Source organism: Artibeus jamaicensis, unplaced genomic scaffold (genome assembly GCF_021234435.1).
Source record: "Artibeus jamaicensis isolate MK-2021 breed Jamaican fruit bat unplaced genomic scaffold, CSHL_Jam_final contig_332, whole genome shotgun sequence".
Lineage (NCBI taxonomy): Eukaryota > Metazoa > Chordata > Mammalia > Chiroptera > Phyllostomidae > Artibeus > Artibeus jamaicensis.
In genome coordinates this window covers 24,152,172-24,168,630 of record NW_026521788.1, presented here as the reverse complement: position 1 = coordinate 24,168,630, position 16,459 = coordinate 24,152,172, and the positions used below count along the sequence as shown (strand labels likewise).

The following is a 16,459-nucleotide window of genomic DNA, read 5'->3' as shown; positions in this document are numbered from 1 at the left end:
TCTGGTAAATCCAACTTATGTGGTTTAAATCATTGAGTCTTTCCCTTCACTTCAGGGAGGAATAAAGGGAAAAAATAGACTGTGCCTTACAGCTAGGAGGGAAAACAAGTAGCCCTAATTCGGATGAGAGCTAGTGAAAGGACCTCTGGGCAAAAAGGCAGGAGATTTAGCCTCTAGCTTAATTCCGACACTGATCTGCTCTTCAGTCTTTGAACATTTTCCTGAACATCTTATCACTTCTTGGCTATGCCAGACATCCTAGTTAAATCTTTTATCCTATCCATTCTATAAAACCTTAAAGTATCTAAAAAGAAACATACTATCCTACCAGGAATGAATGTTTACACCTACTGAGGAATGGGGGGTGGGGAGCAAACTGTCAATTGTGGTTGTAGTTTATATCTAAATGCAACTTGAAATTTGGTTCTTCTATAGCATGAGTTGGCAAATTTTTTTAGAGAACCAGATATTTCAGGCTCTGTAGACCATGTGGTCTCTGTCAAACTCAACTCTGTTGTTGTGTGCAAAAGCAGCCATTGACAATATGTGAATAGATCTATCTGTATTCAATAAAACTTTATTTACAAAAACACAGTGGCCCTGGCTGGGTAGCTCAGTTGGTCACAGCATCATTCTGATATGACAAGATTGCAGGTTCAATCCCCAGTCAAGGCACATACAGGGGTCACCCAGTAAATACGTAAACGGGTGTAGCAACAGAAGTCAATATCTCTCACTGTCTCTCTCTTGTTGTCTCTCTCAAACCAATAAATAAAATTTAAAAAAATAACACAGATGTCCCTGTGATAATTTGCCAATCCCTGTTCTATAATATCAGGGGAAGATAAATCACTGGAAAGATCAATTTTGGTAAAACCACATCATGAGTTCACACTGGAATAAACTTTTGTTTGCAGGAAGGAAATGCTTACGAATCATGATCTTCACATACCTGAGAATGTTCAAGTTTCCCCTGCATGAACAGGTCTCATCACCAATACCTAAGACAGAGCAGGAAAACACTCTCCCTTACATGGTTGTTATGACATAACAGGGGATATGTTAATTTATGTGGGCAAAATTTACAAGGTGACCTGCAAAAGTAAAATACCAGGTTTTAGCAATTTTTAGCAATAAATACAGAAATCCAAACCTCATTAATATTAACATCACTTCTGTATATTAAGGTAAACTGATTCAGATAAATGTCAAGGTCATTGGCTTTCCTGGGAGAGCTATTCTTTCTCCATGCAACCCACACCCTTGGTTATCCATAACCTGTTAAATTTCCAAAAGGCCATAGTAACTAACTGTGAGCCAACAGAAGTTCTGACTGATTCTGGGACGAGACAGGGGTTGCTCACCTGCACATGGTCGAATCAGGCCAAGATCAGATCTATCATCCTTTAGGATCTACCCTAGTAAAAATGTTCCATTCTGCCAAAGTCACCAAGCTAAATTCAGCACCATGTTAGCTACCAGGTGTTCAGTAGCAGGCTGGAGCAAAGAGCCGTCCCACAGGGATCAAGCAAGTGCCTTTTTAAAAGCAAATCTTAAAAAGTTCCTCTACATGGCTTTGCAAAGTAAGCAAAAACCATGCCAAATAGTAAAAAAGGCACTTACTTGACTCCCACAGGCCAGCTCCACACTCTAGCAGCTAAGATGTCACTAGCATGGCACATGGAGTAAGGTGGAAATGGGATCTTGCCAACCACTGTAGGAATGGTAGTAAAAGACCTAAAAGAACAGAAAAAAGTAAAGTCAATGTAAAAGGAAATGGCCCTCCTGAGCCTGGTGACATGGGAAACTCAGCATATAATGCCAGAAAAAGAAAAAGAAATGTGAAAAGATCTTATTTAGGTCAATTTTAGCTGCCAGTTAGACAGCTATAGTGATCCTTAGGACAAAAGGGCACTTTTAAAGGAATGTGCATCATAACCTAGAATAAATCCAGATTGCTTATGAGAAACTAATATATGCAGTTTGTCACAAAAAGAGTATTGAATCTTTGATAACCACATAGGAAGCTCATACAGATGTAAAAACAGAGAATCTAAAGCAACAATTCATGAACCAATACTTTCAAAAATAGTAAAGAAGGGACATTTTTTTCCACCCCATCTCTATGCTTCCAGCATTCAAAAAACAAACAGAACCATAAAAAACAATGAAGAAGTAAGAAATGTTTTTAAAAACTTAATGGGACCCTGGCAACAGAAGACAGATTATCCAGGTTCACTCAGGAACTTTCAATAGTTTCAGAAGTAAGTTTACAAAACTTAGAAATCTTGGTGCACACACACAAAAAAAATGTCTTATTTATTTGCCTAGCCACACAAGTCTCTGGTTTAGCAGTTGTGTTGCAAAATGCTTGACTTGGCCCTGGCCAGTGTGGCTCAGTTGGCTGGAGTGTTGTCATGCACACAGAAAAGTTGTGGGTTCAATTCTGGGTCAGGGTACATATCTAAGCTGTGTGTTCAATCCCCTATCGCAGCTTATAGGAGGCAACCAACTGATGTTTCTCTTGCTCTTTCCACCCACCTGAAATTAATAAACATATATATTTTTAAAATGCTTAACTCAGTAAACTGAATCAGAGATCATTCAAAAAAGAACAATGGTAACTTTTTTAAAAGCCTATTTTCACAAAGCACTACCTCCTCTCTCCATACTTAGATTTTTCATGGGTAAAATAATTTGTGAACAAAAAATATATTTGTGTGATTTGCATGAAAAACACCAACAGTGAAAAAACAAAATCTTTCTCAGCAATATCCACTCTCCTGTTCTATCTAATCATTCCTACCAAAAAAGAAATCTCTTCTTTTACTTCCAGGTACATTCAGCATCCTTTCCTTCAGAACCACAATGGAAGAAATAGGCGGTTGAGTTTAATCATCCTTGACATCCAAGAATTTATCCAATAATTTAAGTTTGTATTCTTAATCAGTTTTAGCTTTAAGACTATTATTGCACTATCCCATAATTCGAATATGCTTAAAGTTTGGTCACATTCTTAAGATGAGCTGGTGATTCAAACTGTGCAGGGCTCAATTAATTTAATTAGAATAGGATATTCACTGTTAATAGCATATCTGGCCAGACTACATCTTGAGTGCCTAACTAACATTTTCTTCTCAACTTTGGCTTGTGTTTGCCTCGCCTTGGCAACAGTCCCTGGAAAGCATACCATCTATCAGCGTTTCCCTTGATGCATCAGCATTTCTGGTTAATGCACTACAGCAAATCATTTGGAGGGACAACCTGAATGAAGCTCTGCACCATGTATTTTGCAGAATCTTTCAAACCATTACCAAAGATGTTACAAATGAAACTGCATGAAATTAGTAAGAAATATATTTACCAGAGATTGCCTTTTTAAAACAATGACTACAGTTATTGGCTGTTTGTTGGAGCATCGTCCAGTGAACCAAGGGGTTGTGAGTTTGATCCTCAGTCAGAAGCCATGTGTGGGCTGCAGGTTCAGTCCCCAGTAGGGGTGCATACAGGAGAAAATGGGTGGATGTACGTCTCTCTCTCTCTCTCTCTCTCTCTGCCCCCTTCCTCTCTCTCTAAAATCAATAAACAGATCCTCAAGTGCAGATTTTTTTAATTAAATAAAAGAATTAAAACAATGACTACAATGTAAGAATATAGCTGGCAAATAATATCTATCATTAAGTAAATATAAGGCTTATTAGTAAGAGAAATATTTACTTCACACCAACTACCTGACTCAAAAGAAAGTAACTCACCTCCTTCCTAGACCTTATTTTCCTTTGCTCCACAAAACCAAGACATAATTCAAAAAGTCCTGTTACCACTTAAGACACATACCTTTTTACAAAATAAGGGGATAGTCCAAAATTTCAAATTATTCCAAACACAAAGAAAAAAAACAGTAAATAAATGCCAACAAGTTTCCATCCACAGCCTGTATGCACTTGAAAAATCTGAGAATTTTAATACAGTAAACCAAGATCTCGCTGCAGCACTCAATCCCTAACGAGCCCTCTGTATCACAGCAGATGCCATTCTGCATTTTACAGAAGACATATTCATCTGTGTAATGAAACATTACTCTTCTCTGCTTACTCTCGGGAAGTACAAAGGGCTTTCCCAAGAATACAATAAATGAGGACATTCCACACCAAAAAAAGGAAATTGGCTATTTTTAAAGTCAAAATAACATTCTCAACCTAACTTTAGAAATGATGTAATATATTCCTCTTTCCTACCCCCACCCCAATATTCAACTAAAAAGACCTCCAGTCAACAGAAGAGTTATTAAATATGTGAAATTCAAAACAACACTTAACAAAGGAAATAAAATGAAAAATGAGTGAAACTAAATATTTTTAAAGTGTCAATTAAAGAGAACAAAATTGCATAAGGATACATACAGTGTACTATCATAAGGATTAAAGCACTCTTACAATACTATATAAGGCATATGTGTAAACACACACAGAATAAACACATGCATGGGAATGGTAAACACCAACTTGGAGAGGATGTCACTTTCGAGAAAGAGAACAGGAAACAGAAAGCGTACTTGGGGCAGCAATTACAGTTGTTTTAATTTCTCAAGCTAAACAAAATGCATTATTCTACTTGTTTGTATAGACATAACATACTTCATAATCTAAAAAGAAAAGACTGTTTCCCTTGTATGTTGCCTAAACACAATATAATTGCCTTATGAAGGGCCACCTCACCCCACAGCCCTTCCTTGTCCCCCCCAAAAAACCCTGTTGCTGGAAAAGCCTTCCATGTAAGCTTCTTTGACAGCCTGCTCTTCAGGAGTTTTCTGTCTTTTCTTTGACTAGTGCCGCCACTTTCTGGTGCTGGCTTTGATGGGATCTTCAAATCCATAACTCAGGGCCCCAGCTTGCCTCTACTTCTAATCTTACCAAGAATACACATTTTAGACAAGAAATCTATTATAGTTGCCTTTCATTTCCCTCCTTTCACTGCTAAAAGCTCCAACAATCATTAAAAAGAAATCACTATATATTTAAAGCTCACCTGACTTTGTGGCACTTGGCCAAGTTATGAACTTGATTTCATTCTGACTCAAATGCCAATGCAGAATGAGATATTAAAATTAAAGAAAGTACTGACTGGAGTTCAATTCTTCATCTAATAAATAAAGACTCCAAAATTCTGCAATACGTCATACTGTAATTCTGTTTTCCCAGCTCAACTGTGCTTAGACAACATTTTGTTTTGAAGCTTAAGTCAAAACTGGAAATGGAAAAAAATCATTTTCTTTGGGGTTAAAACAAAAACAAAGAAATAAACCCCAACTACTAACATGCATACAAATAAGACATTCACACAGAGTATAACAGACCCCCTCAAAAATAAAAATAAAACCACCTCCACCTCTTCCCGATCAGAAAACTCACTCATCCTGTCTATTCGGTGCTTCCAGTGCCAGCACTCAAAGATCAGGGGAAGAGGAGCAAAGAAGAGACAGACACAAGCTGGTATTCTTCGTTTACAAAAGAATACATTGACATCAAAAGCAAATCAAAAACTTTCAATCTTCTCACTAGGTTTTTACTACTCCTATTCCAACCTATCTTTAAATACTTCTTTAAAGTATTCTGTCATCTATACTCTGTTTTAAAATGAAAAAATAGGTTTTTATCACACTTGGCCACTTGCCACAGCCCTGCTTCATGGCAGCTAGCAGAATTCTGGCAGTGCAAGATACAGGATGCGGGTGGGGGGGATGATGGAAACACAGAACATTAGTTCCAAAATAAACACCTCCAAAAATCTGTCATCTTTGGGAAAATGTATGTATGTATGGAGGGAAGCGAGAGTTGGCAACATCTCTTTCAAATCCTTCCCTTCTCTCTTCTGCAGTGCCCAGCCTTTTACCTTTCCCTCTTTCCTCTACTCACGCCAAACACTTGCCTGGTAAATGCATTATGTAAATTTCTTAAATTACTTATAACACAATAGCACTACAGTCTGTTTCATTACTATTTTAATTTAGCATTTTATATAGTCTTGCTTGTTTCAGCACAATCTGTGAACTCTGAGATTATTGGCTGTTGCCTGAATCAAAAAAAAAGTAATTCCTTCTTCATATTTGTGTGATTCCCAACGCTGTAGTATCTAGGCACAAAGAACAAGCTGAGCTATAGCTGCACTATCCACAGGGTTGAAGGATTTACGCAATGGTCTCTAGGACTTTTTAACTCACTCTCATTTATCCAACACTGACAATATCTATGTTCTTGCCGCTATTATGCTCAGTTCACAGAGTTTGGGAGAAGAGACTACTATGGGCAACTAATTGCTTATTAAGGTTTTCATACTCGGGCTAGCAGGTAACAACTCAGAATTAACAAGTTACTAGAGCAGGACCATCTCACCTCAACATTCCAATATTAACTGCTTTTTTTCTTTCTCCCATCACTCCAACTCTGGAGTCCTCAACACATCTTCACCTCTCCCCTACTCACTCAGCAGTTTGGATTGGAAAAAGAAGATGAAAGAGAAAAACGGGACTAAAAGCACAATGACCTGGTTTAAGAAGAATGCAGGATAAACTGTTCATCGACATGTGAGAAGTAACTATGTAAACCTGCTGAAAACGAACTAAGCTCCTTCTTCACTTCAAGCCCTTGAACCTTGTGAGAATAAGGAAATACATTACACTTGAGTTTATGATTTTTTTATAAGAGCCACCCAACAAAATAACATAAAAATTACTTATAATGTGTTATGTAAAAATGATATTTGTCTTAGGATTAAAGAAGCCCTTTAGACTCACCTAATCAGACATCCTTATTTATTAAGACCCAAAAGGTTAAGTCACTTGCCCAAGGTCAAATAACAAGTTAATGGAGCAGAAAGGAAGAGAACCCTAACCCTAACTCTTTTACCATGTGGCATTTAATCCTCTCCAGTTATTTTATTTTGGTAACTGGGAAACACATACACACACCTTTTACCACTTCCATCTCTTCATTTAACTAGCTCACAAAACTAAAAAAATTCTGTGATAGTACTGCAATCTTTTGCTCCCATCAGATTCCAAAAGGCTCACCAACTACACTGCAAATACAATCTCTTCTGGTAAAACAGATATTATAATGTCTCTTGAAATTATCATACTTATCAAATAAATAGGTACTTATCTTTGTATTATAATACCTGGACCAAAGAATATGAGCTTTCTAAATAAAGCCATCCAGTAAGTTACTTAGTCAATTAAAATGCTAGAGAATCATCTGAATGCCTTGTTCACAACCATATAATTTTATTTGTATCCCTCCCTTAGAAACTGGGGTAACAGAAACAGTGTAAATCTCACATCTGCATTTCTAATGTGGAAGGAAAATTTGCTAAAATTTTATTGAGAAAAGATTTCATACTTAAGGAATGGCTAGGTTGGGTGGTTAATTGTTTTTAAGGTAACACCATCATATGAACAATGTTTAATATTCCCTAATGGGCATCAATTATTACAAAAATGGAAAGCTAAAGAGAACAAAATCAAAGAACATATAAATACTTATTCAAAAGTATTTATCTAATTAATGAACGTAATGTTAAATTAAGAGTTTCTGCTTTGGAAGAGTATAACAGAGAATACACGCAACAAAGATTTGCTTAGTGCTCCTTACGCTACGTGATCTTTTTCACACTGCTGTGCAAACTCTTTAGATTCTAATAGTAGGGGGCAGGAATGTGGGGATAAGGTGGACATCTAATTTGCATATAAATTTAAAAATCATTTAAAATTATTAAACCAGGCCAGCACATTTTTATATAAAAAAGTAGAGTCATAGAAGACAAAAAAGCAATATATTTATCATGATTGTAAAAAGAAACACACGAAGTTTCAGTGCCTGAGAAACAGTCTCAGATGCCTTGAGTTAAACTGTCTTTCTACCTGACTCTAGCTGATAGTCCCTCATCCAATCACCAGGTTCCACCAATTCTACTTCCTAAGTCTCCCCTCTCTCTATTCCCTTTCGTCCATCCCCAGTGCTCCTGTCCTAGTTCAGCCTCTTGTACCTGGTCTATTAAGATGCCCCTTACTGGTCTCTCTCCCTTTCTGGTCCTCTCCTCTCCAACCCAGTCTTCCTGTTGCTGCCAGTGTGACCTACCTAAAAGCACAAACCTGACCGTACAACTCGCCCACCTGAAATTCCTCACACTTACCTACTAACTAGTAAGATTTTTCTAAACTGTGGCTTAAGTTGTAAACTCAATTTAAGTGGGTCCCAACCAGTATTCTTTAACAATACAGAAGAGAAACTATGTATGACTCATACATAAAAATAATGTTTCATAAAACTTTCCTTCCTTTTATGTACACATGTTGCTGGGTCATGATATAAAATGCATTTCTACCATGGTTTGGGTTGAGTTTTAAAACAACAACAAAACACTGACCTACATAATCAAATTTCAGCTCCTTCACAAGTCCTTTCCTAGCCTAATCCCTTGCAGTGGTTACGAGACAGGCTCTGGAGTCAGACTGCTTGGGTTTATAGGCAAGGTACACCACACACTGACTGTGTGATCCCGGGCAAGTCATTCACTAGCTGCATGTCACTGACCAGCTGTGACCCTGGGCAAATCGCTTAACCAGTCTAGGGAACTCAGTTTCACTATCTGTAAAACAAAGATAATAGTACCTACTCATAGGGTATCACAAAAATTATGTAAAGTGCTTAGCACATGGTGCACTTGATAAATATTAATCACTACTGATAGCACTACTACAGTGCAGTCTAATCTCTAGCTGTTCCTGCCCGTAGTCCAATTGTTACAAACTACTGGCTTACTTCTTCCTACTGTCAAGTCAGATCTTGGTACCACCTGGAATGTGCCCCATACCTTTCCAGGCCCCACACATTGTATCTCCTCATATTTTAGTGTAAGGAAGGCCTCCCCTGTGAAACCTTCCCCAATTCCCTCAGGTAGGTCTAAGTGCTCCCACTGAATTGCCGTAAAGAGGGAAAAAAAGACAGCTAGTTACAGTATTTGTTATCAAGGTCTCTTAGCCAAATGACCACTTCAAAGGCATCTCTTTTTCCCAATGTGACAGCATGTCACAAAGAGTAGGAGTTTTGACAGATACTTTCTGAATGACTCCAGATTCTTAACATTTCCAAGTCCTGGTTTTCTCGCCTGTACAATGCAGGTGGCATTTTGCCTGAAGCATCATTGTGTAGTACACTATACAATGTTCTAAAAGTGTCTGACATAGAAGCAATGCTCACTAATTATCAGGTCTACTAAGAGGGACTTTTTAGAATCCTAAACTAAATTACAAAGATCCCTAAGAAGCTCACCTTAGACTCTTATCAGCTAATACCTGGAGGGGAAGGTGGTAAAACAGACTTAAGAAAAGTAGTTAGTAGGAAGGATGGTAAGATTTCTTGGAAGAAAAGTGCAGTAGGTTCTTGAGAAGGAAACACAGAGAAAGGAGAGAAGATGAAAGGGAAGAAGCACTCACACTGACACCAACATGGTACAGCTTTCATTCTAGCCAGAACGAGACTTAAGTCTCAGCCCCAACGTGTGTGTCTTGTCCATTCTTGCGTCCCTAGTATTAAAACAGTTTATGACATTTAAGAAGTGAACCTATCTCATCCTCAATTTCCTCATCTATAAAACTAGGATAATAATAATACCTTATAGGGTTATAGTTATAATTAAATGAGGTCACACGATGCCCTGAGACCTTAGATGCTTTCTCCTGTATCTACACCTCTGACTATACAGGTCACAGAGTTCAAGCTAACCTACCTGCTTTCCTGTTATTTGGCCAATTATCAGTCATGTTAACTTTCTCATGCTTAAAGCAGACAATAATGCTCTTAAACATCCTGTATCACCACTTGCTATCAATAAATAGGAAGTCCAATGTAGGCCTGTCTTAGAAGGCAAAAAAGAAGTTGAAAGAACCCTGTAACCTATAAGCAGCACCGTTTAAGACTGCGTACTTGAGACTGTCCCCTGGATAGCCTTATTCACCTGATGCGCTCCTTCGCAATCTCCTGGTGATTATTACAAGTGGTCCACAAATAATAAAGTGGACAATGAACATTACGAAAAGAATATGTAAAAACTGAAAATTTTAGTAACAAAGTATAAAGGGTAAACACCACTCTTCTGGATAAATAAGTATTATTAATGCCCTTAAAGAACTTTTGGAAAATGCTCGTATGTTTAAGAGAAATTTCAACATACAATGTCATGTTATTCAATTATTCCAAAACTGCGTTAGAAAAAGTTCAGTTCTGATATGCTATTAGACTCAGCTGGTGATGTAATTCACCAAGTTATATTTTGACCACTAGAAAAAAATTCAAGCCTGTATACAGTTTATGGGTCAAAAACTCACTAAACTTACTAATTTTACTTTGGTTGAAATCAACTCTAATTTTACACGGGCTGTTTCACTGAAAGTACTTAACAAAGTACAGTGAAACAAACAAATGGACTGTTTCTCTTTTGCATTCAACCCACAGAGGACAGGTTTTTAACAGATGTCATCGAGCTTAATCTAAATCAGGGAGTAATTCAAGACTGAGTTTGAGTTTAGGAACTTACTGAAAGAATCTGACCCCGATTCACTTTTAAAAACCAGTTTCAGCTTAATATTTTTAAAAATGTAACACAGAATTATGTAATTGAACTGATGGGAAGACCAGCAGACACATGAAACATTTTCAGCTCCAGAGTAACTTGCTGGACTACTGAGGGAAAAGCCAACCCACTACTCTCGCACTCTTGTTTCCTTAATATAAAGTCTTTTCAAGCTCTAAATATCAAGACTCTTTTAAGTACATGTCTTCCATTGTAACGTCTTAGTTTTCCTAATAATATATTATTCCAGTATTTCTAATGTATCCAGGAGCCATGCTAGGGTATTAATCAATTAATCAGAGAATGGAGGGGCTCGGGCCCAGTAGCTCAGTTGGTTAGGGTGTCATCCCAAGATGCCAAGGTGTGGGTTCCATCGCTGGCCAGGACACATACAAGAAGCAACCAATGAATGAATAAATAAGTGGAACAACAAAATTGATGTTTCTCTTTCTCGCTCTCAAATCAATAAATAAAAAATAAGTAAAAGAATTGAGGATTCCCTTATACAGAGTGGCAATCTTGAGATCTTAAAAGGTAATCTTGCCCTTAATCACAGGAAAATAGTCATTTTTAAGAAAAACCAGTGTTGCAAAGTTAGAATGTAGAAAGAAAGAAAGCACCAACTCAGCAGTTATTCAGATAATGGCATCGATGAGGTGCTATTCCAGAAGACCATGACTGCTCCCTGATTTCAGCTTCACGTGTGAGGCAGCCCCAAAACCAAAATGATTGAATGATTCGACATTCAATTTTTTGCTTTTGACATACACCGTTTTTGATGATGCACTTTCTGATTAGCTTCCTTTGGGAATAGAGTTCCATAAAGTATCTAGAGTCCCTTGGGAAAGAAAAGTTCAAATAATCAAAATTTGATGAACATATCCAAATTTACTAATTCAAATATTTCATGGGGTTCAAAATAAGCAAGATATTGAGATAAACAAAATAATGGCTGCTTCCTAAAAAACATGTCTGCTCTAAACATTTATCTAAAACCCTCAAAAGTTATTATATTAGATTAGACAACAATAAATCTAGAATCTGATTCAAACATATAGTTTCAATAATCTGGCTATTTATCATACTTTTGCTGGCTTTGGACAGAAAGGCAGTAAGTACCACTGTAGAGCTAATCCGATGGTACCTACCCTCTCCAACAATCTATCACAAAGAAATGCAATATACAACCAAAGACAACTCTAGCAATCTCAAACTTAAAGCAATTACCCAAATATGACTACCTAGGCAACAGGCCATTAAACAAGTCAAATGGTGGGGAGGGGTGGAGCGGGCAGTGTGCCTCTTCACTGGCAGGCAGACAAAAGGGTACATACATATTCACTTAATGCTTCTCTGAGTGTCACCTGTATACCCAGCACTGTTTTGGAGTTGATGAGAGACAGAAAGGTAACAAGATACACAATCTTCGCTTATCTTCCCAGTAAGATAAGGTAACACAAATGAACATTTAGAGAACAAGTCAGTGTCAATCTATGTCCTGACAAGAATAAATCCTATCGTGATTCAGAGGGCAAAATAAAACAATAATAAGGGACTAAGAGCCAGAAACTACACAAACCAAGATTCAGACTAGGACTTCTCCTTGAATCCACCTCTATTTAAAAGAAGTTTAATCCCAGGTCTCATTAATCACAAATGTAACCTAACAAGTCACTTTCCAAAGTCCCCATTAGGTCCGTTTCCTGATGTGTAAAGTGAGGATGTGAGATTAAAAAAGGAGTCAAAGTTCACTGTCTCTAACCCGAAATGGACCTTAGAGGTTAGAGAGTGATTAAAACTGAAATTCAGCTACAAGAACTGCATAAACACTTAGTATGGATATATGCCTTCAGTGCAGAGCAGAATTTGTGCTGGGGTCCATCTGGCAAAGTAAGGCCAGGCCAGACGGTGAGGAGCCCAGTTAAAGAACTGGGACTTGCCTCTGTGTCAAGCAATGTAATCTCTGTTAAAACTTTCGGGTTAAACTGAAATGATATCTCTGCCAAAGAACTATACAATGTTAAAGTACAAAGGGACAGCCACATGCTCTAACAGTACAATGACAGACTTAAGATTTAGTAATTCAGCACAGCCGTTGACCACTAGGAAATACCAACAGCAAGGCTGTCATAATCGGAGATGAAACAACTTGATTTAGCAAAGGAATTACACAGCTCACAATGAAATGCAGTTCCCCCTTAAAGAATCATCCTTGAAAATAGCAGCCACCTTCACTAACCACACAAAAAGTCATGCAACAAACATTCTACATCAGTCTTAGTTACAGTTGCAAGCTGGAGAGCTTCACACAAGAAAGAAAAAAGTGTAGTCTCTTCACACAGGAGAGGAAAAATCACTAGATGACGCTAAAAATATTGAATAAACCCCTGCACTTTTACTCCTACTTACTCAGTTGAATAATGTTTTAATGAGGGGTGGGGAGTTATGTTTTATAATTTTGCAACTACATTTACCAATTAACTGAACTGTGTTGCTTAGAACTCATTCTCCAAACTGGGGACAGAGAGATTTCAAAAAACATGCCTCTCAAGCAAAATTAACCAGAACTGTCATGTCCCCTGTCTCTAGTTTACCATAACCATGACAGCAGAACAAAAGCAGCACAAGCTGGACTTGTGATCCAGTTCAACGCAGAGTGCCATCTGCTGCACAAACACAGGATGTCTCCTATGCAAGATTCAACCTTAGTGTCTCTCAGGGACTTTCAAAAAGGCAAGTTGGGTTCCCATATTTGCCTAAGACATGTGCCTCAAACCAACATCTACTTAAAGAAGAATTCCCATTCACGGGGTTCTGAAATACCAATACTTTCCTAACAAACAACAGTTAATTTACGAGGAAGAGAGACATGTGAAGGAGCAATTGCACTGTAAAATAACAAGAACACAATAAGGGGGTCAAAATATCTGAGTGGGTGGGAGTCCTAAAACTGTTGCATATTAGCTGTGTAATTCTGACCAAGTCTCTCCCATTCTGGGCCTCAATTTCAGGCATAAAATGTCAAGAACTGAACAAATCTCTAAGAGATACCTTTCAAATTGAGTCTTGTGAGGAATCACAGAATAACAGATGGAGAGCTCTATGTATGACGGCTTCGGAGCAATCGCAGAAAAAGGAAAACACTCTTTACATATTTTAAATAATCAGTTGTAAGATTTTGAAAAAATCGAAGTTCATTTACAAGTCACCATTCCCATGTCTACCCTTCAGAAATAAAACTTCACTTTAATTGTGCTTTCAGTTACAAATTCAGTACATTACGTTTACCCAGAATAGCACAGAAGAACACTTTCATGAAGTACCCACACAAGGATTACACTCACAGCCCGACAGATTCACATAGTGGAAAATATACAAGGCACAAAATTTTAAAATGCTACATGAGTACCACACCCCAATAGTATTAAAAACAAACTGCAAAGTCAAAAGACGTATTATCAGAATACTGAGACAAGGACAACATGGGAAGTCTTTACCTTGTTGAGGGAGAGGGAAATACAACCCAGCTTTTGGGTGCCCTTGTGTTTCTAAGAGAACAAAAACACATAACTGGAGGCTATGAAACATGCAAATCTAAACTGAACTGTGAAGAAGCTAGGCTCTCACCCAAAAGCTTTAGCAAAGCAGTATGTCAGTATGCCAAATATGAAGAAGTACAATTTTGTCTCAAGAATAAGAATAGGGTCTATACCTATGACTAATAATGACAACACCATCTTGCATTCAGAGTGTTAGTTCTTTTCAAAGCCCTTTCAGACACAATCGTATGCTATCACTGGTCTCGGGGTATCCTCTCTGAACACCTCCAGTTCAGTTCCCTTTCAATAGCCCTGTCATCAGAAAAAGACAGGTGGATGGATTCCTGGAGGGCTGAAGGCACTGGTTTCTCCCGCCGGCTCTCTGCAGCGGCGCTCTGATCACCACACTCCAGAACTTAGCCCCAGGAACTAAAACCCACACTCGGTATATCTCCGAGTTGGCCAGAGACCAACACGGTTGGTCTCTTGGGTCTAGAAAGTCCAAGAGAAGAGAACCTGCCCACTTGTTAGGTCTAGAACTCCATGGCAAGTTGATGTCTCGCAACTGAAAAAAAAAATCACAAAGACACACACACACACCCCAAGGTTGTTCAAACAGAAACTCCCGATTACTGCCAGCCAATGAAAACCAGCAATAACTGGCGAAGAAAACCACCAAATCCCTGACTCTGTGAACAACTTATCATATCCACTCCCCCTCTGCCTGCTGCCCACCCTCTTCCCCGGGCACGCGCGACCAAGTTTCTTAGCAGCCCTCCAAAGGACCCCCGGGGACCTTTAAGGACCTGAGGGAATGCACTGCCTCCTGAAGCAATGCAGCATCCATCGCAAAGGAGCTGCTCCCCACACACGCAGGAAGTCACGGGAGGGATAAAGTTTGATTGGCCTTCTTGCCCATTCCCAGAGGGTCGAGAGAAGCCCAGGGAGAGACCCCGCTGGGGTCCCGGGCTGCTCCCCGGGGACGGTTCCCGAAAGCATGGCACTGCCACTCTTCTGACACAGACACACGGCAGCCGCGGCAACTCAGGACACCCGAAGCCGCCCAGAGGAGGAGGCAAAGGGGCAACTTGCGCGGGGCTCGGTGCGGGAGCAGCGGGGCAGAGCTGTTAAGAAGGAGGGAGGGACCGAGGCCGGGGGCGGGTCAGTGAGAGGTTCAAGTCCTGTGCCTTCCGCGCCCTGGTGTCCCCAGTCCTGCGGGAACATCCCCGCCGTCGCCCCTCCTCCTCTCCGCTCCCTCCGCTCTCCCTCCCTTCCTGGCCGCCGCCGCAGGCGCCTGAAGGGCACGGTGGCTCCTCCGAGTCGGGCAACCCCGGGAGCGGCCGCGAGTTGAGGCAACTAGCCCGCTGCCCCGGCGGCCTGCCTGCCCGCGGCTCCCACACGCCAGCGCCGCCCCGCCCTCCCCGGAGCCGCCGGGCGCGCTCACTCACCGTCCGGTGGTGCTGCTGCTGCCGGTGGCGGCTGACGCCCAGCCCGGGGAAGCAGCCGGCAGTCAGCGCTCCGCAACCGCCGGCGCCCACGGCACCGCCCCGGGAGGAGAAGAGCAGCAAGAGCGATCTACCTGCGGCGGCCGCCATCTCTCAACTGGAAACGGCGCCGACCCAGGCAGCGCAGCGGACGGCCGGGGCGGAGCTGGAGCCCGCCATTCATCGGAGCAGGACCAACTGCAGCCCTCGACTGAGTTAATGAGGCGGGGCTTCCTGCAAGGCCCAATAGGCAGGCGGGACAACCACAGTTGAGGCTGCCTGTCACCTCCAGAGTTACCTATTGTGGGACATAGTCAATTACGGGCAAATTCTAGGGAACTGGTAATTGGCACCCGAGCCCCCTATAATAGCAGCAATAGAGATGGCATATTCGATTCGAGTAATCTGCATCAAGGATAGAACTATGACAAGGGTAACTGGGGAAATAGATATTTGTGCAAAGCTTTGTACTCCGTGAGTGTTCTAAGTTGGCAAAATAGGCACCAAATCAATAATCATTAACTAGGTATGCTTGGAACTCTCAACGACGTGCCAGAATTATTATTCATAAACGATGGCATTTGGATGAGCTGAAATTAATCCTACATCATAGAGTAATCTAATGACTATGCTTACTTACTAGTAGCATAGTAAGTAGCATAGTATAGGAGGGGTAGAAGGATCATGATACCAAAGTCCCAGAACCAGTACATGCCATTGTAGTGAATTAACAGACCTGTGTACATTTCAAGCACTCAACTCATTGACTGCACCTTGATACTGATATTCTTACACTCTCCAGAAGCA

The 16,459-nt window shown here is 40.1% G+C and overlaps 1 protein-coding gene across 2 annotated transcripts in view; it reads right to left on the bottom strand.

Moving 5' to 3' along the window:
- Window positions 1-15,796, bottom strand: part of MCU (mitochondrial calcium uniporter) — a 217,004-nt gene extending 201,208 nt beyond the window's left edge. Inside the window, exons 1-3 of one of the 2 annotated variants that reach the window (XM_037130505.2) lie at window positions 15,617-15,668; window positions 1,624-1,737; window positions 953-1,001 (exon numbers count right to left, since the gene is read on the bottom strand). In XM_037130505.2, the coding sequence (XP_036986400.2) occupies window positions 953-979 (27 nt within the window). In that variant the 5' untranslated portion in view covers window positions 980-1,001; window positions 1,624-1,737; window positions 15,617-15,668. Of the gene's footprint in view, window positions 1-952; window positions 1,002-1,623; window positions 1,738-15,616 lie in introns of both variants that reach the window. The other variant, XM_037130504.2, reaches the window with a different exon arrangement.
- Window positions 15,797-16,459: the final 663 nt, after the last annotated feature.